General features: G+C 38.4%; 1 protein-coding gene across 1 annotated transcript; it reads left to right on the top strand.

The window, feature by feature from the left end:
* Positions 1-215: 215 nt before the first annotated feature.
* Positions 216-24,983, top strand: KDSR (3-ketodihydrosphingosine reductase). Its single transcript, XM_005526467.3, has 10 exons — positions 216-429; positions 7,491-7,580; positions 8,701-8,757; positions 13,317-13,382; positions 13,527-13,622; positions 14,587-14,778; positions 16,481-16,564; positions 19,129-19,212; positions 21,014-21,115; positions 21,486-24,983. The coding sequence occupies exons 1-10, from the start codon at positions 322-324 to the stop codon at positions 21,603-21,605; spliced, it is 999 nt and encodes a 332-aa protein (XP_005526524.1). The 5' UTR covers positions 216-321; the 3' UTR covers positions 21,606-24,983.
* Positions 24,984-26,734: the final 1,751 nt, after the last annotated feature.

The following is a 26,734-nucleotide window of genomic DNA, read 5'->3' as shown; positions in this document are numbered from 1 at the left end:
GCCCGGCCCCGCCGCGCCGCCAACCCGCGCGCGCCCCCCCCCCCCGGCCGCCGGCCAAGGGCGGCGCGCGGGCCCGCGCCCCCCCCCGGCAGCCAACGGGGCGGCGGAGCGGCGGCCGGCCCCGGCCCCTCCTCCCGCGTCCGCCTCCTCCGCGCCGCGCTCGCTCCCGCTCCCGCCGCGGCAGCGTCGTCCCCGCCGGTCCCGCCGCGGCACGGGCAGCGGACGGGCGGCCCCGCGATCCCCGCGCCGCTGCACCCGCCCGAGGGGCTCGGCCCACCCCCGCCCGCCCGCTGCCCCTCCTCTGCCGGCGCAGCCCAAGCCATGCTGCTCCTGGCCGCCGCCTTCATCGTGGCCTTCGTCCTCCTCCTCTACATGGTGTCGCCGCTTATCAGCCCCAAGTCTCTGAAGCTGCCCGGCGCGCACGTCGTGGTGAGTGCGGCACCCCTCGGGAAGGGCGCGGGGCGGGGGTCCCCGGTCGCCGTCCCGCTCCGCCGCGGGAGGAGGCAGCGGGCGGGCGCTGCCGCTCGGCCTCGGCGCCGGGGGAGGCGGCGGGTGGCTCCCGAGCTGCCCGCCCTGCGCCGGGAAAGGGAGGGAAGGAGGGAAGGAAGCCGCTTTCTCCGAGGTGGGGGCGCGGGCTGCGGACAGTGCCCCGCTGGCAGCAGGGGTATGGCCGCGGGGCTGCTGCTGCAGGCGGGGAGAGCGGGGAAGGCTCTCGGCGGGGAAGGGAGGTTTGGGCGCACCCGGAGCGGGACCGGCGGCCGGGCAGCGCCAGCCCCCGGGGGTGCCCGCGGCTCCGAGAGGAATCCTGCAAAGCTGGCAGTGGCACCCCGAGCTACCAAAACACCGGGACCCACAAGTCCCTGATGATAAGGAAATGACCTGTCCCGATGGCTCTGACAACCGCTGTGTGTCCCGGTTGGCTTAAGGCGATGGTCTGAGTCACCATCTTCCAATCTCAGCGCTGGCTTTTTGAGACATTCCTTTTGTACTCTCCAAGCCACCGGTTACCTCGAGTTTTCTTTTCTTTTAGCATCTCCCAGGGTAGTGGAGTGGTGTGTGTACACACGTATAAACCAAAGGCCAAATCTGTGATCTCCTTGGTCTAAAAAACCAAGTCAGGTATGAGGAAATAGAAAAACCAATACAAAGGAAGTGGTCAGATGACACTTGGGCGCCCTTTCATCTTTAAGCACATAGATATGGATGTCTTTGAGCAATATTTTGACAAGAAGGTAAAATGAAGTCTTTGGAAGAGCGTGCTGTTGAAAGAGTCCATGGGTAGTACATCACTGGAAGTTGTATGAGTACGTGGCTTGGGAAGAGGGGGATGGAAGAAGGGGGAAATACTGCCCAGGTGCTATCAGAGGGATCACAAAGTAGTGAATTTGACCACATGGCAGCAAATGAGTTAAGCGGTTCAAAAGATTTTGGGTTCTAGAATCAGCTTTCTTAGTTTATCTCCAGTGTATTGTGCAGAGAAGCTGCAGTTTAATGTTTTTGAAATTTGCTGTGAGTAGTTTTGGTTTGGTTTTTTCATCATTATTTTTTGGAGTTCCTCTTTGGAGGATGGAGCTGTCCCCAGAATGATTAAGATGTTTCCAAGTTGCAACAGTGCTCCCAAGTTGCTTTATGAAGTAGGTGTTAACTTGGGTGCTGTAACTGGCTTTACAGCATCATATTGTGTGTGAGGTGTGTTCGAGGTTGCATTAAGGTTCTTGAGTTATGGCTCTTTCCCTGCAGGAGTAATGATTATTAGGGCGAAGGTGAAGGAGACTTACAGGCTTTCTGTGACTTTCATGAAGAAATAGAATAGCAGACTTAAAAAGTTAAATGGATTTTGGTTGGTTGGTTTTATTTATTTATATGTGCAGCAATTACATGCAGTTTTGTTCATTCTGTATAGTGATTAAACTCTTTAAAAGCTACTCTGCTGGCTCTTCTGATCAGAAGGGTCCATTTAAACAAGTTCACGTTGAAAATGAAGAGACTCTTCTTGTTGGAGAAGCCTCCCTGTAACCATTTCTGCAAATTAGCAGTTTAAGCTCAATTTGGTACTAGTGGAAGTCTGGAAAACAGTATTCCTGCAAGTCCTGTAAAATTAGGAGTTCAACTAGAAAACTAACTTTATGAATATATTGATGAAGAAAAAGGCTGTAAGATATATTCAACTTGAGGATACAAATGAAAATCTACCAGCAAACGCTTTTATTGATGTCACCACTTGTAGAACTGCTTGTTTTATGTTCACTTCAGTTATGCTCCTAAAGTGTTTATGCAAACTAATGAAATATGGAACAGTTGGTTTGGAGGTCACTAGTTCTTAGATGTGCAGATGCTGTTAATAATGCTGGACACTTGTACTTGTGGGTTTAAGATTCCCTAATGTCATGCATAAGGAAGAGTATTGGATGATAATAATGTAAATCAGAAACACTGTTCAAGAAGACTTTCCATGTTGTGTGTGTAAAGTGAATTCTTTAATCATAAGCATATGATTAAAGTAAACATTTTCTGTTACTGAAATGACTGAGAGACTTCATGAAAATATTTAAGGACCCTAACATTATGTAAGGGCTTATTTGCAGTCTCCTCACAGAAAAATATCAAAATCTGCTCAAGCATCCAGCCTCAGTTAAACCCACTATTGAAAGAAATAAAAGAATAATAACCTGTAAGTTGTGTCTGTCGCTGGTTGAGCTCTTTCAAGAGGGCAAGTGATTGTCATTGCACACTATAATTTTTCAAAATATACCTGAATAAATTGCTTTACTGCAGCAGAAAAAGTCAGTCTTCCCTAGAAACATTTCTTTCTAGGGGGTCTGTTGAAAGTATAATGAAACTATATCTGTTACATTTCTGAAGGAAGGTCATTGGGCAATTTCAGAGGCTGTTACATACCAGTTACTGAATTTTCAACTTAAGTCAGCATTCTCTTCACTTCTAATCCTTCAGAAAAATTATTTCTTTTTACTTCTAGCAGTTATGGTTAGGAGATGCCCAAGTTACGACTAAATAACTTTCTCTGGCTGCCATTTGGGATAGGAATTTGAAGCAGAAAACTTGGGGTTTCTTTTTTCCTTTGTCTTCTCCCACAGCCATTTGCATGATGGAAGCCCTTGCTGTGTTAGGCCAGACATGCTTTCTGGAGAAATCATAGAATTATAAGAGTCTCTTTTTCTTAGAAAATAATAGGAGTGCTATTCAGAGTGAGAGTCTAGAGAGTTCCAAATTACTCATCGTCTAATCTTGTGGGTTCCTTACCCCCTCCCCCCATCCCCCCTCCTCCTGTCCCCCCTCCTCCCTTATCTGCTATGTATTTTCTTTACCGCAGCTAGCACCATTAAATGGTAATGGCTTTCTCTGCTCTTAAATTGGCTCAGGCATTGGGTTTAGCTTATCTTAAACAAGATGCTTCTTAGATGCTTAATACTTTATTACTTCTGGTATGATTAGAAAAACATTCTCAAAGAAAGGATGTAAAAGTTATTTTTGTGCTGTAGAGATGTGCTGAACTCCTTTGTGCTTTGAGATTCAGAGGGCAGTTTTATAAATTTCTTATTTTGCCATTGGCTTTATCTCTCTCTCCTTTGGGCTCAGGCTACAAACTAGTGCGTGTCAGATTCTGTGAGAATAAGCTACTGTTTTGGTAGCTGGCTGTAACAGACAGGAATATGAAAATAGGCTAAGGCAGTTACCACTGCTGCATTTGCATCGAGCTCACTCGGACCACATTTAATTGCCTTTTGTCAGGTATGTTACACCTGCTCTCTAGATGCTCTCTCTCTCTCAAGTTTCTCTACAAAAGTTGTTGAGTGATGTTTAAAAGCTCCTCGCCTAAATATTAATACTAATCCTCTCCCCTTGTTACAGCCGTAATCTTTCTAAAACCAAGCTGAATTTCTGAGGAGGACCCAAACCCTTGAGGTCTCAGTGTTACAAATGCAGTTTATTAAAGTTTGGATTAACAATGGCAGGAAATGGATAGATGTTACCTGCTAGGGACTGTCTCCCATTGAGCTTGACAAGGGCCCTTTTCCATGTGGACGTAGTTCAGGATGAATTACGACCCATGTGCCAAACCCTCCTGCACATGGGTCATCTCTAGTCCAGTAATTTCCCCGCTTCTGTGCAGAGCCCGGCCTGGTAGCTGTGGTTGGCTTTATGGAAGGCCCATCTTGGTGTCACCCGTGTCTTGGTGACACCGTCACCCCTGTGCTGGGGCTGATAAGATCTGTGGTTTGGACACATCCGAGTGGTTTGACAGGAGGTCATTTTGAGTCTAGTCAGGTGTGCTAACCACTTAAAGCACATTAAAGTCATGTTCTGTTTCAGTAGAACCTCTATCAGAGCAGTGTCTAAAAGCATTGCCAGCTTGCGTCCAGTTTGAAGTGAAAGTTATTGAGTTCTATTGGAGAGACCATATCAAGTCTTGATTTGTATCATTTCTGATGACAGTTCAGCTAATTTGGATTTGGACTGTCTCACCAATTGAAGTGAATTTCCAGTATCTCAAATTTAAAGCTCTAATAGATCAATTTTCCCATCCCACCATTTCCACTTACAAGGGGGAAATAAATCCTATGATTCTTTAAAATTGAACTCTGTTATCAAGGATCATAGATCAAGAAGTTGGAACCGGGCACTTTTTAGCATACCTAGTTTGGTACCTAGTTCTTTTTAAGCATAGAAACAGCTTAGTAACACTGCTCAAGGGTTGGTAGTACTGCATTCTGAACATCTGAATTAATACTAAGTTTTAATTGTGCCTTCTTGTCAAAATACTAATCTGTGATTTGAGTTGCAGTGGCCAGATTTTTATTTTTGGTAACTCCTCTGAGTTACAGTAAAATTTAAAAATGGGATTGGGGGCAATTCAAATGTCTGAAATTAATGGAAATGCAGTAGCAGTGTAGAACCATTGGCCACAAGGGCAAGTAATTGTAATAATGTTGTTTTTAACAGAGTAGGCGTGTGCTCCTCTGTTAGTTTTGGGCACGTGTTAGGAATTTACATACCTAACAGACCTCATAGATTTGCTTAGGTTAACTTCATTATAGCACAAAGCAAACTTTTCACTGGTGTTGGGGATTTTTATTTTTTTTTCCTTGCTATTACACTAGCACTTATGGTGAATGTTCCTGAGCAATGAGTAACAACCTCCAACATGCTTGTAGCAGCCTCCAGCCTAAATGCTAAAGTTCCCTGCTAACTGATACTGCACTTTATCACTGACCAATCTGACACGAGCTCTATCCAGTGTTCTTGGGTGTGACTGTAAATGAAAACTTCCTTTTTCTGTTTTTTTCATGACTTCAGACATTGTCTTTCTGAAATGGGTGTTAGTGATGTTTGATGAGCTGGGGGCTTGGTGTCAGTACCTTCACCTCCAGAGAATTCCTCAAGCACTGGTGTAGTTGACCCATTCCTGATAGTCACCAGTTTGTGCTGGTAATAATCAGCAGTCTCACCAAAAATTTGAATTGGAACAGTCTTCCATGCCCATTGATTAGTGCTGGTGTACCTGCTGCTGACCTGTAGAAGCATCTCACACGTACTCTGGATCTGAGGTCTACCTGAATGTATCAAACTATTTTCATCTTTTCAGATACATATTGAAATACTGCAATCTATTTTAAGAATTTCAGTGTATTTATTACTTCTTTCCGTCATAAAGCATTAAATTAATTTTGTGGTTGTGCTGAAGTCCCAAATCAATAGTTAACATTCACACTCTTATGGACTTACTTACTCTGAAAGCTGTCATCGTTGGTTCATAATACTTCAGACAGGGTTTTGTGCTTCTAGAACAGGACAGTATCTTGCAGTTATCCTCAAAGGTTTGGGTAGTGTGAAGCTGATCTTGCAGAGTCAGTTAGAAGTTAATCTGAAGCAGTTCTCTCTAATAACAGAGGAAGCCTAAAGAGCCCAAATTAGTCTTTGTGAGTGCTCCACCCGTTCTTGGCCCATTTGCAGCTCAAGATGAGCCAGTCAGAAACTGTGGATTGTGTTGTAAATCTTTGCTGGGATTATTTTATTTGCACTAAGCTGTTTTTGAAGGCTAGTGGTAAAATACTCAAATGAAAGAAGAGTTTAGTGACTCATGGGAATGTACTTCTAACTCTTCTGACTTTACTGCCTCTGGGAGTGGAAAGAATTTTGAGGATAATGCATCTCTGAAAACAAAACTGAGACATTGCCTAATGAGGAGACAACAGAAGGCTTTTGATAGGATGTGTAGTTAGAGATTGGGATCTTTGCTGTTACACTAGATAGAATAGACTGGCTTCTATTTTCTTAAAATGAAGGAGGTAACCTTTTGCTGGAGTCTTTGGAAATGTTTTGATGAGCAAAAGGTGATGATTTCTGAAGAAATCTGAATTTCATTTTCTTCCAGTTCTTCTGAACTCACTTAATCAATGTGTTTTTCTTTAAAATAACTGCTTCTAGGTATTTTGTTCCAAAATTTTCTCAATATGACTTTTAATATGCTGTTTAAGGAAAATTCAGATAACTTGGGTATGTAAGGAAGATACCAGTGTCCTATAACTGAAGGCACATGCAGACTGAGACTGATCCAAGTTGCCTAAAGATGTCAGGCAGACATGTTTATTTTAGCCAAAAAGAGAGGTCAGGATTGTTTTCTCCGTCTTGTTCCACAGGCAGTTCATAAGTAGGTTTATTGATGGTAGTGAGAGAGAGGTGGTACGGTGACCTTCACCTGTATGTTGGTATGATTTGTCAGGGTACATTCCTGCAGCATATGATGCAGGACTGTAGCCATCAACCTGTATTTGTCTAATTTTAATGAAATGTTAACTTCCAGTTTGTGTATAAGACTATCCAGGAGTTACGGCTTGGAGGAAGCAAAAAAGGTTATGGAAGTTTAGGTGCTGGCATCCCCACTAAAATGAAATAGCAGGATGGAATGGGGGAAGTTCAAGGTTCTGACTGGGAGACTGAAAAATACAATACAAAGGGCCAATTGTTGAATTAATGGTATTTTTTCTTTTAATAAGAAAGAAGGTGTTTTCTATTTATGTTTACATAATGGCATCCTCGGAAAGCAATCTGCCATGCTGATTTTACAAGTAATTTCTGCTGTGGGCAGGTACGAAAGGGCAGTATGTAATGGCACTATCATGGCATTAATAGTAATTTGAAAACTTCTAAATGTAGCCTCCAGAACATGTGACAGCACCCACGTGAGAGTGGTCTAGGTATAACTGACAACAGAAATGGCCAAAAATTACAACTGAGGTAAAACTGGTTTTAGGGTAGAAACAAAGGCTCATTGATCTATTCAGATCTTATGTTTCATTCATACTCCTAGAGTAAGTAAGCTAACTTTAGTGCATCTCCTGTATTTGTATCTCATCGGGTGATATTTTAATCTCAGTATGTTTTTAGAATTTTCATGTGATTTGACTCATACAAATGTGAGAAGGGATGAGAAGAGTGGACTAACACTGATATTTTCAAATAACTTCTAGGTAACTGGAGGCTCCAGTGGGATTGGAAAATGTATTGCTATTGAATGCTATAAGCAAGGTGCTTTCATAACACTGATTGCAAGGGATGAGGTAAGTGTGTGTGAAATTTTATCGGCTAAACTGTTCACAAAATCTGTATAGGTGGGGAATAATTTTGGAATTGATGATTATTCATACTTCTTCAGTGTATATTTTAAGTGGACCCTAAGCATTCCAAATCAATGCATTTGAATAGCAGAGGTGGCTGCCTTTTTAAGAAGCATAGCCTAGCATGGAATTTGTGATTAGCTTGCCTTAAAGCTTTGCCAATGCTATGGTGTTTGTTGTCATTTGTTATGTCATTGTCTTGATATGTCCCAGAGCACAAAATCAGGAAACCCCTATATTGGTTAAAACTGTAGAATTTGCCTACAGTGACATGTGGGAGTTTAATCATCTCTAAAATTCACAAACACGACTGGTGTCTAATCAGCATTGTATCATATTTTTTACTACTGGAAAAACTCTTCATCAAGACAGCTTTGGAAGAAAAAGCATTGATTTGTTGGGGTTTTTTTGTGTTGTTGTTTTATTGGTTTTGTTGTTTTTTAACTTAGGTATGCAGAATTTAGTTGGAATTACTCTGTTTTCAGAGCAGGCTGTTGTTTTATTTGTTGCAAAAAAACCCTAATTATTTTTGAAACAAAAGCACTTAATTTTTTGGGGTCCCTCTGTCCCAGCTGATTTGATTAGCTTACACTTGAGAACTTACTTTACATAATCTTGAATGTAGTCAGAATTATGAGAATTTTTCTTGAAAGGGTTATTGCACTTTGAATTTACCAGCTTTTTGCGGTTTGATGATTTCAAGCCAGTGATTATTCTGCAGGAGGGTTTAGGTAATATCACATAAATATAAAATAGAGGTGAAATAAAGGAGAAGAGTCAATACCTACAGTCTTAGGTGCTCTCTGTAGAATGAAACAAAAGCATTAAATCTATAGAAGTCATTACTGGCATTAGAGCACAAAGGGAAAAACAGAGAAGTGAGTTCTTGATAAATTTCATGTTTTCATTAATTTTTTTAAGTCTTCCAAATGACAGTAAAATGCTGTAACTAGTTGAGGGTAACTTTGGGGGGCTTTAGGGGATGTTTTTAAGCCTTATTGAAGTACTGAGGACTAATACTGCTCTCAGAATTACATTTCAGTTGTCTTTGTGTCCATTTCAGAACAAGCTGTTACAGACAAAGAAGGAAATAGAAAAGTACTCTGTTAATGACAAGCAGGTAAGTTCACTGCCAAGGGGGGCTGTTGTGTGTTTTGTTTAAGACAGTGACTACAACACAGTTCACTGGTTCTGTCTATAAAACAAAGCTGTTTGACAAAACTGAGTGAGGACTCAGTATTTGGATTCAGGAATGCCAGTCTGTTTACATGAGATGTTCTGAGATCTTGCTATACTTGATGTTGCCTAGCTGGTGCATTAGCCTGCTTTTCTTAGAAAAAGATGTCTTCATCTGTAGGTGTAGAATGCTTTTTTGGATAGCTGCAATTTACTGTCACTTGATAAGCATTTTATTCTTTCAAATTAGGTAGAACCAATTTTTTTTTCCCTCAAATACCATGTTTTTTGCAATTCATAAATACAGCATCTGTCTTGGGAAAGACGTTTTAGTTGCTTGTTCCCAGGTTTATTTCACTATGTCATACCTTTGTCCCTTTTCCTTACTCAGTACTATTCCAGTTACACAATTTGTGAAGTTCTGAGACTTCTAAACATAGAAGCTGCTTTGCTGAATAGATAATGCACTTGTGCATGTAGGCAATGGTTTAGAGCTTGCAGAAGTACTAGCTTAGAATCGCTAAGCTTGCTGTGTTCAAGACATGCGTGAGCATGAGGTGATAAGTTAAAATTATTTTTTTCTTACTACTAATAATGAAGGGGAGAGGGGAAAAAGTACTGAAACTATTAACAGCTTTGACTTCTTGTGTTCCAGAACTTTGTTGCTCATGAAGGTAACTTAGTAGCTAAGCTCCTTTCCTGATCACAAATAGAAGCAATTTATTTGTCCATAATTTTTGGGGGTCCCTGAATCCCAGCTGATTGGATAATTTGCTTACACTTGAGAACTTACTTTAAAGTTCTCAAGAACTTTAGGGATTTGAATTGATGAATTAGATATGCTGTTGAAAAAAAGCTGAATATTTGCAGGCAAATGCATTTGTATAGTAGCCGATACAAACTTTTTTAATATCTCCATTTATAAGAAGTTTCTGTCTTTGCTTCCTTATACTATTGTCAAATGGCTCAAGCTGTTTTTTTTTCTGTGCATGCTTACTTACTCAGATCAACTTTGTTTGGGAATCTAAGCCATTTGAGATGAGGAGAAGGTGTATTTTGCCCATTAAAAAAAAAAAAAAAATCCTGATAACCATTTTCTTTTAGCTGCTGTAGCAGTTTCCCAAGCTTAGCATTACAGTTAATCCCTTGTCAAACACTGTGTCAGGGTGTTCTTGTTAAAATCTGTCCTATCTTGATAGACGCAGACTTTTTAAAAGACTATTATTTGGTGCATGTTTCAGTGAAAATCTCTAAAAGCACCTTCAAAGCTGAACAAGCTCCAGTGTAGACTGACTAGGATTTTTTTTGCAGAAGCAGTTTCAGGCTTGCAGCCAGGTTAAGCCGCTGGCAGTGGAGGTGATGGGCAGGCTGGCTTCTCTGTAGCTGTTCTTGGGTTGCGGACGTGTTCTCGGGGAAGCCTGGCTGATCTGAATGGAAAGAACAGAACTGGAGAAGGCAGGGAGTCTGGGGCAGAGCTGGCACTGGAGCAACAGATCAAAAGCTGTAAAGTGACAGTAGATGAACAGAGAAGCTGCACAGAAAGATTACAGAAAGGTGATGTCTGGTATAGATAACATGCACTGACTGTTACCTTTACTAGATCACAGAGTCAGGGAATGGCTTGGGCTTGAATGCACCCTAAAGATTGTCTAGTTCCAATTCCCCTGCTCTTGGCAGGGACACTTTCCATTAGGCCAAATTGCTCAGAGCCCCATCCAGCCTGGTCTTAAACACTTCCAGGGATGAGGCATCCACAGCTTCTCTGCCCAATCTATGCCAGTGCCTCCCAGTAAAGAATTTCTATCTAATATCTAATCTAAACCTACTTTCTGTTTAAAGCCATTTCCCCTTGTCCTATCATTACATGCTCCAACAGTTCCATGTCCTTCCTGTGCTGGGGTCCCAGAGATGGATGCAGGGTTCCAGGTGGGTCTCACCAGAGCAGAGGGACAGAATCCCTCCCTCCCCTGCTGCCCACACTGCCTTTGATACAGCCCAGGGCACGTTTGGCTTTCTGGGCTGTGAGTGCACACTGCTGGGTGATGTCCAGCCTCTCATCCCCCAGCATCCCCAAGGCCTTCTTGGCAGAGCTCCCCTGGAGCTGTTCGTGCCCCAGCCTACATCAGTGGCGGGGGGGATTGCCCCAGTCCAGGTGCAGTACCTTGTACCTGGTCTTGTTGAACTTCATGAGATTCCCAAGGACCCATTTCTTAAGTTATTGAAGATACTGAATGTTTCCATGTCAAGCTAAAAGGCAGAGATTCTCAGGAAAGATTATTTTTTTCTTGGGCATGTGCTGTCACTGTTCAGTTCTTGAGTACTAAACAACTTGAAACCAAGTTGCATTGACAACCAGAGTCTGGCCTAAATGTACCTTTATGTTTCACATCTGCATGTGATTAAGAGTGCTGATGGTGCAGCCTCTATGGATGTAACTGTGCATTAGAGCAAAATCCTTACCCTTCAAGTCTTTTTCCAGTATTTTTAAAGTAATTTTTCTAATATAGAATATTCTCAGTTACTTTCGTGGGGGTTGGGTTGATCTTTTATTGGGGAAAGCTTTATGAATGAACCAACACCACACAATGTTTAGAACAAGATGTAATGAGCAGGGCTGGGCATAAGACTACTTCTGGTAGCATATTCTGTGTCCTAGATGTGGATCTATGATCCATATTTTGGAGTAAAGGTAATTAGTATATGGAGCAGAAGGAATGTGTGATAATAGAAGCAAAGAGGTGAGTTGTAAAATGTTACAGTAGTCAATAAAGCTGTGGTAGTTCCCGAGTGTGTTGTTCACAGTGTAACTAATCTATGCAATCTGTTAAATGAACAAATTGCTCCAATTTTTATAGAGATTTACTCCATCTCCTCACTGATCTTGGCAAAGACATACAGATGATAATTCAATGTTGTTTGCATTCAGCTGCTGTTTTGTTCTTAAACTTATGAGAAAGATTAATGTTTCCAAAATGTAATAAATGTCTTAAGGGGATTCTTGCCAATAACTTGTGCCACAAGTTTACTCTGCTGTCCAAATACACACAGTGCTGGGAGGCAGGAATAGGTAACCTGCTGTACAGGCAGATTCTGTTTATACAGCTAAGAAGTGTCACAGTCTGACCAGGGGCAGGACTGATGAAACACTGGCTGCCAAAGCAGTTAGTTACACTGTGGTGAGCCTGTTTTTTGGTGTGTGTTTGCCCACGCGCTCCATGATAAGTGGTCATGAGCATACTTGTTACAAACTACTGATGACTTTGTTTTATTTCATCTCTGACTTTTAAATTAATTAACCCAAGTGACAGAAAGGATGGAAGTTGGAACAAGAATACAGGAATCCCTCCTATTACTGCAACACGAGATGGCTTTTCTGTTCAAGATGAGGAGTTGCCCCAGAGCTCTGCTGATAGCTTAGCAGAGAGAGTAGCTTATTTGTCAGTACCTGATGTTTGCAGCAGTCTTGCAGTTTGGAAGTGGTAACCCAAAAGAAGCAGTGCTTTCTTTGGCTAGAAGTTGATTTGAAGGTGCTTGAAAAATCTAGATTCTGAGGCCATGTTGCTGAAAGTAGTCAGTAACTTTCAAGGAAAACAGGGCCCAACTTTTAGCTGCAAGAAAACCGTATCATTATCACCTGTTTTCCTTCATTCTGCCTGCCCACCCCTCCCCTCTGCTTCTTGCTTCCCTGGTTTTTTTAATTTTTATGCACCTTTGAAACTAAACCTGGTAATGTCTGATTTTCAGACAAAGAGTAAATATGTACACATGCCTTCACTATTTTAGCTATTTATGACACTGTGCAATGAGTCAGTTTCTCAAAGAATTTTTATTTTTGTTTTGTCCTTGAGGTGTCCCAATTAAATATTATGCAACTAAGTTTACTACTATTCTTAAAAAAAAAAAATCATGAAATAAGGAGGTAGTGTGCATTGCAGGTACTAAAATTAGCAGGTTTTTAACACTTTCTAAATTTTGGAACAGTTTTTTTTTTTATTTTTGCAGTGCTGATGCTGCTGTTTCAGGGTAACACTGCAACCATGCCTTGCTATGAGGTAGAAAAAAACATTTTTTTCTTTAAAGATGAGCCTAAGCCATACCAATGGTTTGACTTAAGTTTAGCTGGTGAAAGTTAAATATATCGTTGGGGAATTTTGATTGTCCCAGTTAAAATAGCTTTTACTAAACGTCATGTAAATAACTCAGTCTATAGTGTTTCAAATTAGAAACTGTACTTCGCACATGAGTCGACACTTTGGAGATCATGAGGTGATTATTTGTTCTTAATGTAATCTTTATTATACTAGAACCTGTGTATGAGGGGGAGGAGCTTGAGGTAGCAGAAATTGCTTCTCCAGTGTTGAAGAAGTGCAGAATATCTTGACAAAAAGACTTTTTTTTGTGGAAAAGACATGACATTGGGCTTGTTTCATTTTGAAAGGCTCTAAGTTAACAATTACTGGATGTAATGTGTTGTGAAAATGTTCTTTCACTTTTCTTTTATAGGTTGTACTTTGTATTTCCGTTGATGTGTCTAAAGACTATGAACAGGTGGAGAATGTTCTAAAACAGGTGAGAAGAGAATTGATTCATCTACATGTCTGAAGAAACTTCTGTGTGTTGTATTTCTGTTGGCAATAGTTTCATATTTGGTATGGTGATAGAGGAAGGTTTTTTCCTCATAAAGCATATCTTAACCTCTGTCCCCTCTTCCAGGCTCAGGAGAAGTTGGGGCCAGTTGACATGCTTGTAAACTGTGCAGGAACATCAGTTACAGGAAAATTTGAGGATATTGAAGTGAATTCTTTTGAAGTGAGTGAGCATACTTTTTTATTTCATCATATGATAATTTCTTACTTTAACATTCTAATTATTAGATTGAATTCCTGTGTCTGCAGACTTGAACAGTGTTACACTTGATTTGTGCTAGCTGTCAGAATCTCTTCAGATTTGCAAGAGTTGCCTCTAACTTCTCCCCTAATGATTTCACACAGTTTCATTTTTTTCTGTTGAAGATTTTTCAGAAATATTTTTAACCTGTTTAAGAAAAATGCAGCTGTTATCAGACTTCAATTCTGAGATGCACAAATTGTTTCAGCTTGAGAAGCTGCTGCTCTGATGAAAAGACAAAAAAGTAACCCCAAAATCACCTGTGTTTTGGTTACTTTTTGCCTGCAGCCCTCAGGCCTCCATTAATCTACAGATAATGCTGAATCATCTGAAAATACTAAAGGGGCATAATTTTATAATAAATTTGAATCACCCATTTTATCGCTTGTATAGGCTATTGTGTTTTAGGTCTTGTAGAGAATGAAATTGAAGACTTCCCTTTATCCTGGCAAAGAATAAAATCTCTGAAACGTGTAAATACATAGCATTTTTCCTGTTTCCTGTTTTAGAAAGCTCTTTAAACTTTCAGTATGTTTTCATGCATCATGCATAAATGGATTGCTTCCTGGAGGCTGTTCAGGTTAGATTTTCCCTGAAATACTATTCTTTTTTCCTTCAAGGCCATATGGTTCACAGTATTATCAGTATCCTGGATGCTATTAAGGCTTACAGGATTTCTTTTGGCTTGGAGTGAGATTCTTAGCTATAAAACAGTTTATGAATCTGTAGAATAGAAAACAGTTGTTTCTTTTGCCAGAACAGATCTGTTGAACTTGATTGTTAAAGCAGACTTAAAAATAGGGGTTTTTTGATAAATAAGACCAAACAGCTGAAGAATTCTGGATCTGTGACTCAAGATACTCAGATACTGATACTGTTTGTACAGAGATTAATGGCAGTCAATTACCTGGGGAGTGTTTACCCGAGCCGAGCAGTAATCGCTACCATGAAGGAACGCAGAATGGGAAGGATTGTATTTGTATCATCTCAGGCTGGGCAGTTAGGCCTGTTTGGATATACAGCTTATTCTCCAACAAAATTTGCTCTTCGAGGGTTGGCTGAAGCCCTGCAAATGGAGGTATGTGTGCAATAATTTTAAGTAATTTTGATTATAAGCAATTTTGTGTTAGCTGTCAGCACAGGATATTTTAATTTAAATAGGTTGGGGGGGTTTTGTATTGTGCAGCATTGATAATATCTGTGTGTTATTTGCCCTCATTTGTCAGCATTACAATCCTATTGCTCTGCATGGGTTGCAGAAACTAACCTGATTTCAGTTGCATAAGATGGAATAGATTGAATCTGTTCCTAAAACTGAGTATGACCACCTGTGCAGACATTTTTTTAATCTTTTATTTTAATTAAAGGACTAGAATTTTAAGACTTTTGGTTAAAAAGCCTTCTTCAAGGTTCTAAGTGCAAAATGATATTGAAGATATCACATGGATACATGAGAGACAGGCCAGTGATTGCCAGTTTGTTTGAGAGTCCATGGTAAGTGATATTTGAGCCTTATGAAACTGTAAAACTCCTAAGTTAGAATTAGAGGATTTTCCACAAAAAAAAAAAAAATTAGTTTGCAGTGAACTCACCCTTCTATATTTTGATGAATATATGAGCTTTATATCCTGCAGTGATCTAAGCTTATGTTTAAGACCAAAACCAAACAAACACTGTTTTCATTATTCAGTGGAACAAGGTGAGTAAGTACATTGCAGTCAGACAGATAAAATTGATTTGAAAATTACTTTTGTCATTTTTCTGTCAAGAGCATATATTTGAGTAATTAAGTGTTTATATATAAAATGCCTTTGTTTGGTTCCAGACCCTTGCATAGTACCTGTTGTATGCCTTGACCAGGATAAGAATGTGGGGTAAAACTGCCTCTAATAATTTCTGGTCTGCTGAGTAGAATACTGTGAGTGCAGAGTCTTTCTTCAGACTGGTGATAGATACTTACGTGAAGACTAAATTATTCAAGACTGAAAATAGGGTGTTTATGGGTGTGGTATTTCACAAAGTGTTTTCAATACAGAGTGTCTCATAAATGCTCAGTGTTTTACAACATTTAGCTTTATCATAGCCCTCTAAATATTTTCATTAAAAGCTTTTTTTTATTTGTATTGGAGTACAGATTTGCATTGTAGCAGTTTGAATAGGATTGCACTAAGCAATATAATTTCATGACATGTACAAATAAATAACTAAATACAATCTTTGATGTAAGACCTTCCATTTTCCCTCACATTTTCCAATTATTTTGTCTCCTTAGACTTTGACCTCTTGCAAGTTTATACCATGGGTTGAAAAGCCTTGAGACTTCAGTATACATCTTAAAGATAAAAAATTCAAATTTTACATTTTTGTTGGTTTTTTTTCTCGGTGAAAGCCTTTTTGGCCTTGTGTTTATAAGTGTTGGGTACTGTTATTTGACAGCAGTTTAGTCTTCTTATAGAAACTGAAATTGGTAAAATTATAGTTCTAAACTATTTTAATATTCTTCATAAATGTCTTGAAAATCACCAGGATTCATCAAATAATTTGTAGAGTTTTTAGGGACTTCTATTGGAAGAAGCACCACAACTACCTTCTTAAAATCTTTGCTGTTTTGTTTCTCAGTTGACAAAGCTACGAGTCTTGAAATTGCTGAGTACTTAACCATAGAAGCAATTTGAATTCATGCTTGCTGAACTTAATTACAAGAGATATTGATGAAATTATAAGAGAAATATAAAGGCTGTCAGTATTAAGATAAAACTTAATGCTTTTGTAAAACACAGGTGAAACCTTACAATGTCTACGTAACAGTGGCCTATCCTCCAGATACTGATACTCCTGGCTTTGCAGAAGAAAGTAAAACAAAGGTAAATTGTCCTTCAGTTCTTGAAATCAGTATTTTTAAAGCATATTAAGATTTTAAGAAGTACTCTTAAACACTTAAATTTTACCAGTTTTTAACTACTCAGTTATATAGCTTGTAGGCTAATTTTGTGTAGTTTCTTATTCTGATGCTTTAATACTTGCCTTTAAGATCTGAAACATTGCAGAATATTCCTGCATGCAATCTGAATATTGGTGTGGGATGGTAAACTGTAAAATCACTATTTGTTTTAGTACTAAAGCTTAATTAACCAAAAATAATATTCCTATTTTGCATCTTTGATAATGTGTGGCTGTTGTGATAGATGTGCCAGATCGAAGTAAACCTCAGTTCCTTCAGTGGAGCCTGCAACTAAATCATATTGTATGAATACGTGATACATGTAATGAGAGAGTTCAGTAATGGCTGTTTTCTAGTATTACAGTAGACAGGAAATTCTCTGGCACTGTGTTCACAGTGGAAATGACCGTATCGCTTTTCAGAAGGATGTCAGCAGCAGGACGAGGCCTTTTTCATTTGGATTACCTTAAAAGTGAAAGTTTGACCTTTTAGTCACACCTTGTCATTTGCCATGTCCATATATGTGAAGTATAATTCTAAAAATCACATTCACACCCCCTGTTCAGACTTACAGCATCAGGTAATGAGAAAAAATTCTCTTTATTTTTGATTTGCATACTGTGAACTAGAAATCTGGTATCTAAGGCTATCATCTTTTCAACATGCGCCATCACGTATAATTGGAAATTGAGTTTGAATTCCATTCTGTCTTTCACCCTTTGAATAGGAATCAGTAGGGATTGTATAACACAATTCTTACTTCATCATTTCTTGATACAGATATTCTGTATTAAATGTATACTCCCACACATCCGCATAAAGTGCCAGAATTAGACATCTGCAGATACTTGTATAGCTTGCATATTCTCTAGGATTTTTTTCTTCATAATAGCCTATTTCAGGGAGCCAGCAGGCACCAGCAGAATATACTGTTCATCTAAGATTTCTCTTTGAAAGAGATTCAGAGAGATTTATCTCATTTGTCAAAAAAGTCTTATCTTTTAGGAGAGAATTATGCTTTGTTTTAGCCTATATGACCTCTTTAGATGACCTGCTCCTAGCATGGTAGTATACCTTAAGTCTCTGCAATATTGCATTGCTCTGACATTTCAGATACTCATTTATTGTTGAATTTATTTAATACTACTGAATTAATATTAATATTTAATAGTACTTAGAACATATGCCTCTATCTCACATCTAATTTTTCTCTGTAATCATAGCTTTCCTGTGTTTAATCAGGAAAGTTTTTTTTTTCAGGCAGCTTCTTTTTTTTTCTTCTTTTCTTCCATTTTTTTTCTTCTATTTCCCCTTCTTTTTTCCCCTTATTTTTTTTTCCCCTTATTTTTTTTTCCCCTTATTTTTTTTTCCCCTTATTTTTTTTTCCCCCTTCTTTTTTTTTTCCCTTCTTTTTTTTTTCCCTTCTTTTTTTTTTCCCCTTTTTTTTTTCCTTCTTTTTTTTTTTCCCTTCTTTTTTTTTTCCCCTTCTTTTTTTTTTCCCTTCTTTTTTTTTCCATTGAGGTAGCTGCATCAAAAATGACAGCCATGTTTTGGCCAACTGAGTAGCCAGATCAAGCATTTAATGGCTGATTTCTGCCTACCTTATTCCCAACATGTCATTAACTTTAGCTGTTCATCCTGAACAGCTGCTATTTTTTTCCCAGATTTAGAGTATTTGAATTAGTGTTGATATCCCTACATCTCATTCAGATTTATTTGATGCTGGTCAGTAAGCTCAGAAGTAAATAAGGGGCTGTGAAATGGAGATCTGATGACATGAGCCATATCACTGTAGGAATGCATGTAAAAGGTTTTTTATGTGGTTTCTGCTGGCAAAGACACTGTCCTCCTGGCCACCCTTAAAATGCACATACTAAGAAAAAATAAAATTCAGTGAGCTTGGTTGATGAAATCAGAACTCATAATTCTATAGACAGTGGGAAGTAGGCCCCTTTCTGTGAAATTTAATTACCTTAGTATTTGCCATTGATGATGATGAACCTGAAGTTACTCATCCTTACCCTAGAAGTGTTTTTTTAAAAAATAATAATCCTAGTATTAGAGTAAGCCTGAAAAAAATAAGGCAAGCTGTTTTATAGGATCTTAAAATATTTCAGGCCTATCTTTTACTTCATTTCTGGTAAAAACCATAAATGGACCAGTATAGATCTTGAATAGTGTAAGCATTTTGATGTCTTCTACTGAAAATAAAATTCTTGGGGAAAAAATACCCTTTGAAAGTAGTAATAAACCATACAGAAAAAAAGTACTAACCAAGGAAGTATTGTCATTTCCCTCTGTAAAATGGGACTGACATTTATGAACGTGCTTATGCCTTTGTTTAAACCAGTGTTTTAGGTAATAATGATACCCCTTGCTAGCAGTGATGTCATTTGTGACAAAGGACCCAAACCTAAAATTTGACATTCGTGTTTTTCTCTCCTGTGTGTTGTTAATCAAACTTAAATTGGTGTTTTTCTCTTAAAGCCCTTAGAGACGAAGCTGATTTCTGAAACCTCATCTGTTTGCCAAGCAGAACAAGTTGCCAGAGTTATAGTGAAAGATGCCATAGTAAGTAAATTGTGTTTTTCAACCATGTTCTGTGTTGAAGAGACTAGGATCACATGTCATGCTTGCTTGAGACTGTAAGATAATGGCTAAGCTAAGTGCAAAACCAATTACAACAAAACAGTTCTCTTAGGTTAGTTTGAACTAGAGCTGTTTCTTTGTTCTTCTTTTGCCACTGTGCCCACAAACGATTTTATACAGTCCCTTGGAAGTCAAAGGTATCTGAAGTTGTATGCAGACAGAATAAAATGATGCATCGGTATGATGCAATGTCTGAAAGATGGATTATGACTGGTTTGAAAGCTCTAAATTACTGACTTTTTATGTATCAAATACCATTTGTCTAACCTCAAAACTTTGTTTTGTATTCTCTTATTTTTCTTGAAAATGAGTTAATATAAAAATAATTTTACAATAAAGGAAGGCAGTTGACCTTTTTTGGCTTTTAATATCTGAAGTATGTGATTTATGGGTGATTAAAATACATAAAATGCTGTTCTTACTGCATTGCCTTTCTGAGGATTTTTTTTTCAGTGTTTTGTGCTAGGGAATGCCTGCATGCTTAATAAAACACCTCAGAATAGAAACAAACATGAAATTTCATGATCACAAAGCACAGCCATTGAATCTTAAACTCTGCAATTACTTTGCAGTTCCAACCACTCTTGATCTTCAACATGGTTTACATCTACAGCAGGTGTTCAATTCTGAAGTTTTTACGGTGTTTTCACAAATAGAGCTCATAAACACAAAATTAGTCTGTTTTAAAAGCAAATACTACCTCCACACAGTATTCTCCTCTGGTATTAAGGAAAACTAATCTCTTATCTCAAGCGTCTGATATATCTATACCATACTTTCTACACTTTGGATCCTATATTAGTTCAGACATGGTCTTTATGCACTCTGGCCATCAGCAGAGAGACTGAAATAGAAATGAGAAGGTGTTTGTGTACTCCCAAGTGTGTGTATTGGGAAATAATCAGATGTAATAACCTCTACTGCTTTGCATAGATTCACCCCTAACCCTGATTCAGGAACTCCACCTTTTCCTTTCACTTCCACATTCCACAGATTTAGTCCTACAATGTTTCAGAAAGTCAGGTTTCTGGCATAAAGTCAAATGGAAACAAATGAGAGAAGCCTTGGGAGTCAGAGCTGTAGAACTGCATTTTTTCTGTTAAATAATTAAAGTTGTTTGGTTGTTTGGGCTTTCTTCCTGGTGTTTTTCCTCCTCTTTTTCTCCCTTCTGAAATTCTTAGCAAGCTGTCTTGCAGTTAGAAATCCTTGATGTAGGTGAAGGAGAGCCTGCTACCTAGTATTTGAAATACACCCCCTTGCCAAATCTCATGTGATTTGAAGCAAGCTAATTTTAACAAAAGGCAAGCTGTATTTGTCATGCAGTAGTGGATGGTGATCTGATAGAGTTAGGGTATCATTCTGCTTCTGAAATATGCTTACAGCTGTGAATACTGTCATGTATTTTCTATAGAAGTAAGCATGCCTCAAGAAGAAATTTACAGCCTTTATATCTTGTAAAAATCTGTAGTAATTTAGCACACTCTCTCTAAAGAGAAGTTAGCTTACTTTTCCATTTTTAAGTGAATGCCTTTTGGAATGTTGCTGTACAGCCCAAAATATTTTTGAGTGTTTTGTTTCTTAATCGCGGTGATATTTTTTTGTATTCAAATATTTGTTGTTAGTGGTATCAGTTATCTGTGTCCATCAAGAGTAGCTGTTGAAATAAAACACATCATGATTTGCCACAACTGAGTAAATTTGTTTTCTTAATCCTTCCATCCAGCAAGGGAACTTCAACAGCTCGGTTGGATCAGATGGTTACATGCTGTCAATATTGACAAGTGGAATGTCACCAGTCACTTCTATTACTGAAGGCCTTCAGCAGGTAGGATTTGGGAAGTACCTGTTGTCATAACTTCTGATAGTTTAAAGTAATTTCAGGATGTAGAATTTTATGCAGACACAGATTATCTTTTCATCAAATGTCTGCTAATACTGTGGCACTTGGGTTTACTACTACTTGGCAGCAGTATTTTCAAGCTGAAGCAGCAAGTTGGTGAGTGAGCTAAGAGTATTCCATGCTACTTAGTCCTGAACTGTTACATAGTTAGCTTGGTTTGGTAAGTTTGTTTTCTGAAGATTATATAAAAAGCCTGCCTGGAACTGTTTTTTATTTTTTTTTAATTTTATGACTCAGTAATATGGTGCAATTCAGGATCCAAAATGAATTGAAAGCTGTTTCTTTCTGTTTCCAGGTTGTTTGCATGGGCATTTTTCGCATCATTGGCCTATTTTACCTAGGAAGTTTTGACAGCATAGTTCGTCGCTGCATGATGCAAAGGGAAAAATCTGAAAGTGCAGATAAAACTGAGTAATCTTTACTTTGAGTGGAAAGAAGAATGTCAAGCGGTCCTGGACAGCTTGCTGCTTAAGTGGGACTCTGTTTTGCTCCTGAAGGATTTAGGCTGGAAGAACTTGCATGTGTGACAGAGGAGTCCCTTCAAAAGCTATGAAAGAAAAAAACAAAAGTACAAATCCAGAAAATGCCAGACTATGCAAAAGTATGAATGAGGATTAGATACCTTTTTTTTTGGTGATTTGAGTTGGAAAGAATTTGGAGAGCTTGTAAGTGATCTGCAGAATAGAATTTTAGAATGGACTATGGGAGGTAATTCTGGACAAATACTTAAGTTTTCTCACTTTGGTGCTTATGGACGAAATAAGTACCATGACAGACTGGGCTGAAGTAGATTGAAGTCCCTGAACAAGTTGGTACCTTTTGCTAACGTTTTGGGAGTGCTATTGATTTAGAATGTTAACTTTTCCTTTGGCCAATCTACAGATCCTTCTGTCAATGACAGCTTTCCTTATTCTGTCCAACATACAACTGTGGAAACCTGAAGATCTCAAATATGTTTGTATGATCCAAGCTTTCTCAGTGTGGGAGTAATTAAAAAGTATGGTTTAATATATGCATACTTTCTAAAGGGAGATGAAGAACCCGTACCCACAGAGAAATGCTAGGAGATGTGATTGGGTCTGTAGCTCTTCTGGCCTTTGAAGTATGTTGTGAACAAAAAAAAAACCAACAAAACAAAACCGAAAGAAATCAAACCTGTATCAAGTGTGTCAGTTATGACTCAGCATTTTAAGCCATTGAAACAATGTACAATTTTTACAGATACTTAATCTGCCAGTTTTTGCTCTGGAGAGGAAAGTGGCTTAATGCTACTTCATGGATATTAATTTCAAAGCTGCAAATGATGAGCCAAACCAGTAGTTGATGATAGAATCGATTGTAATTAAAATGCCGGGCTCTTCCAGTAGCAGGAATGTAGCTTTTTAGGGCAAGAGGGGTCAGGAGGGGGGAGAGGTGTGTGTCAGAATGGCCTTCCACACTGCGTTTTATCACCGCACAGAAAAGCTTTCACATGAGAAATTACATAAAATACTCTCTTTATATGACCCACTTCTAATTTGTTTCATTTACATTATATGAAACAAGGCTGCTCAATAACTGCTTCAGAACACACAGAACCCAGTGGTTGTTTCTAATAAATCTTGTTTAACACTGAAAAAGCTTGATGCGTAGCAATGATGTTTTAAGGGTGCACTATGTATACAGTTTATTTAATGGACCACTATAGTAAGTGCCTTGTGAGCTGCTTTTTTTTTCAAAAGCTGCGCATTTTGTATTTGTTAGCACTGCTGTGTTTTCAATGTCATATTTCCATTTTCATTCAGTACTCTGAATCTAAAATTATGTGTAAAACTGGGCACTTTAACTTCTTTGAAAGTAATATTTAACAACCAAAATAGGCAAAATTGATTGCTTTTGTTAAGATACTCTCTATATCTATTTAAGAAGAGGTATTCAATTAAACTGAGATAAAAAATAGGTGGCTAACTGGAAAACCTTAGAATACAATTTATTGAGGCTATTTTTTTTCCCTCTCAGAATCAGGTTGATCACTTTTCAAATTTTCTTCACATAGACTAAACTTGCTTTAATACCTGGTTATAAGCATATTTTTTGGAGAGGATCACACTGGCACTCTCATTTTAAGTGGTGAAAATTCATTAGCTTACAAATGTTGAGGCACTGTTGAATTCTTCACAAAGCCTATGTTTTAGGTCCTGCCTCTTGATTTTGTTTAGATATGTGAAGTTATGCATGCCTATAATATAATACTAATTTTGAGAATATAGTGTATTTACTGCATTTTTAAACAGCTTGGCTTCAGTGCAAAGAAATCTAGTGTGCATTTGTATTTCCTGTGCTGCCTAATGTGAATGACATAAAGGAGCATTTATCATACATCCATTGTCAACATTGCTATGTTTCTTAAAGCAACATAACAATGCTATTCATAGAATCATGGAATGGTCTGGGTTGGAGGAGACCTTAAAGATCATCTTGTTCCAACCCCCCTGCTATGGGCAGGGACACCTTCTATTAGACCAGGTTGCTCAAAGCTCCATTCAGCCTGGCCTTGGAACACTTCTTCAGACCCTGTGATCTATGTTATTCTTCTTTTGGTGCAAATCAAATACTCTTTTGACCATCTGGAAAAGATACCAAAATGGGTGAATTGGTTGTGCTGTAGTTTGAAAAAAAATACTTATGCAAATGACTTGATAACAGCACAAGCTTGAAGGTCAGGACTTAAAACCAGTAAGCCTTTGGATACTTGAATTTTTGGATCTTCAACTTGGAATGTTAAAGGGTTTGCATTTAAGAAACATGACCCAGGAGGTCAGAGCACATGCAACGCTATGGCAGCTGGGCCTCTAAAGCTTTCAGGTTGGACATCTTGGATCACCACTCACCTCCCAGTAATGACTGATAGAATTCAGTGCAAGTGTCTGGATAAGTAAGACTACCAGGTGAAAGTTATGGCCCTGATCTGCAGACACTTCAGCGTTGCAGACCTGATTTTGCATAGTGGAAGTGGTTGTATTGACAGTGAAACTGTAGGTTGAACCCATCGGCAGTGGAGATTGGAACAAGGTATGTTTTTTTAAAGCAAGAATAATCGTTTTCATTGTTCCCATTTCTGCTGTTGCAAATTAATGATGTTAATTCTAGCTGATTAACTTCTCAACTGTTTCACTGTCAAAATTGTAAATTGTCAATTACAGCAACCTTTGGTGTAAGTTTTGTTTTCTTTATTCTCTTATCTATCAATATACTCATTTTAAGGTCCAATATAAAGTGAAGGAGATGCCTTGTAATCTTGTGGAAAAATGTTTAGCAGTTGAAAAACTCTTGCCAGTTTAAATGTTACAAAACCTCTGCATCAAAATGTTTTAGCAGTGTATTAGATCCCTGAAGATCTTCAAATAGGCTTTACTTTCTACTTATTTTCTAATTGTCGATAATTTAATCACTTGTGCCATATCAGTTGGTGTCTTGTCTCTTGTTTTCTTGGTCAGCCTTTAAGATTCAGTTTAGGCTTTGATAGTCTTTTCCATTCCAATGAGTGTTTGCTTTGTATACAGATTTATTATCATTTTACTTCACAAAGGTGTTCATGTGCAATTTAAATAGATTTAATATTTTAATAAGGAAAAAATACATAGGTGAATAAAGTTTTTTTGCTGTGAAAAACTAGACACTTTTAAATGGTAAAGATATATAGCGTTATTTGTAAAAAGAAACTTTGTGCTTATTGCGTCATCATTTTTTGTGCCAGAACTGTAAACTAGTTTTCATATTTTATATTTCTCAAAATAAATGGAGAATCAACAAAGCCTGTAACTTTCAACTTCTTTGAGAGGATAAAGAGAAATGGATAAATTCATTTGCAGGGCTTTGGTGTGATGGGGTTGTTTGGTTTGGGTTTTTCTTTTTTTAAGCCTGAGATTAGCTCAGCAGGAGTCTCTGAATTTTTAGGACAGCAGAGCAGGCAACATGTCCTTCCATTTTAGCAGCTTAGGGCAGAGGTAAAAAAGGATGTAAAAAATTGGACTGAGTATTGTTAGCTGACCCAGTATCCTCAAACTATAGTGAAAGTGAGATTAAATTGACAAAACCTGCCTTTGTTGCTGGAGGTACTGCCAGTATGTAACCAGTGCTTGTGCTCTCTGGAAATGCTTGAGAATCCTGAGGAGCCAAGCAATGCTCATTCTTCCTAGTGGGAAACAATAGAAGTACTAGTTAGGGCAGATGTCTTTCTGTACCAGCACTGAGCACGCAGCTGTATAGAAAATCACTGTATTATGTTGGAGCTCTGTGATAGGGAAGGCTTGAGTGTGCAGCTTGCCCCCAGCATAATAGTGAGGGAAAAATAGTGCCAAGATACTTATTCTCAAAGTAAATTCAAAATCTCAAATGCTCAATCTTTTAAAAAGACATTTGTATTAAATTATCAGAGTGACAAAATCAAAGATGGATTGAGGAAAGCATATGCTGTCTAAAATGTGTTGTTGATGTTAATCTTTTAATTCCCCATTATCCTAAGTTTCGAAATGGGAGAAGGCTATTTTGCAACTGGAGCTCCGGTTTTTTCCACTTGAGTACAAGTAGCAGGCCAAACTAGATTTCTCCTCAATCTTTTTCATATTTTAGCCTTGTAAGCAAAATAAGATTATCTTGTAGTTCCATTTAATTGGGTTTTTCTCCTGCCCAGCCAGTAACAGGCACGCTGTGTGTGCATGATTGTCTATCAAAGGCTGGTAGTAGAAACCTCATGAAGTAATTTTCTTTCCTCTGTCACTGGAGGGAGACTTCAAATGAGGTGTCTGTCTTGCTATGCTCCTTATCCTCTCTTTTACTACATTCAACCTAAGTTGCTCTAAGTGAGGGGAAATAATGCTGGTAAGCTTTTGGATGAAACTTGCACTGAAGGAAATGGAAAGTGCAAATACTTTTTTTTTCTTTTTTAAACCCAAAAGATGCATATCTAATTTTTGGAGAGGGGGCAAAATCTAATTTGATGTGGGAGATTAATTTTATAGAATTGATTGGGAAGGTTTGCTGTCTGGGGAAACCTTGATGAATACAGTATTAAGTCTCCTCTGTGGTAGAATACTGACAATCCAGTCTGAAATTTTCTTTTTTTAAGTTGAAAACAAGTTTGTTTTCATCTTTGAGGGGAATCCCTATGTTAATTTTAAACCTTTCCAGTTCTAACTCTGAAGTTGATCCTGTAGTCGTGCTGCTAGAGCAATGTAAATAAACATACATGACTAACGCAATTATGCTACCAAGCACCAAGAATGAACTCCCTTGACCAAAAAAAGGTATTAAATCTATAAAAATAGCAACTGTAAGTAATGTATATAAAATTAAATCCAAAATGAAATTTTTAATGGCATAGGTTACTTTCAGCTGAGGGGAAGAGCTTTTTCAAAGCTAACAGGTGCTTCAAAGAAAGTCGTTAAAATTTGGTTGGTCTTTATTTCAAAGCATTTACTCAAAAAAGTGCTTTCCCCCTTTTTAGTTTTAGAAATTTTAACAGGTGTAATAAAAGTTCATGAATCAGAGGTGGATGTTTGTCTA

The sequence above is a fragment of the Pseudopodoces humilis genome, chromosome 1, assembly GCF_049639895.1.
Source record: "Pseudopodoces humilis isolate 2021_Gansu_Grassland_sample_001 chromosome 1, ASM4963989v1, whole genome shotgun sequence".
Taxonomy (NCBI): Eukaryota; Metazoa; Chordata; class Aves; order Passeriformes; family Paridae; genus Pseudopodoces; species Pseudopodoces humilis.
The sequence above is the reverse complement of the archived record's forward strand: the minus strand, read 5'-3'. Positions and strand labels throughout refer to the sequence as shown.

What these genes read in the sequence shown, in the direction of transcription:
- KDSR (XM_005526467.3), top strand. Translation starts at nt 322, where the DNA reads ATGCTGCTCCTGGCCGCCGCCTTCATCGTGGCCTTCGTCCTCCTCCTC. An exon ending in CTGAAGCCCTGCAAATGGAG is followed by an intron (nt 14,779 to 16,480) that starts GTATGTGTGCAA and finishes TGTAAAACACAG; the next exon opens with GTGAAACCTTACAATGTCTA. An exon ending in CAGAAGAAAGTAAAACAAAG is followed by an intron (nt 16,565 to 19,128) that starts GTAAATTGTCCT and finishes TTTCTCTTAAAG; the next exon opens with CCCTTAGAGACGAAGCTGAT.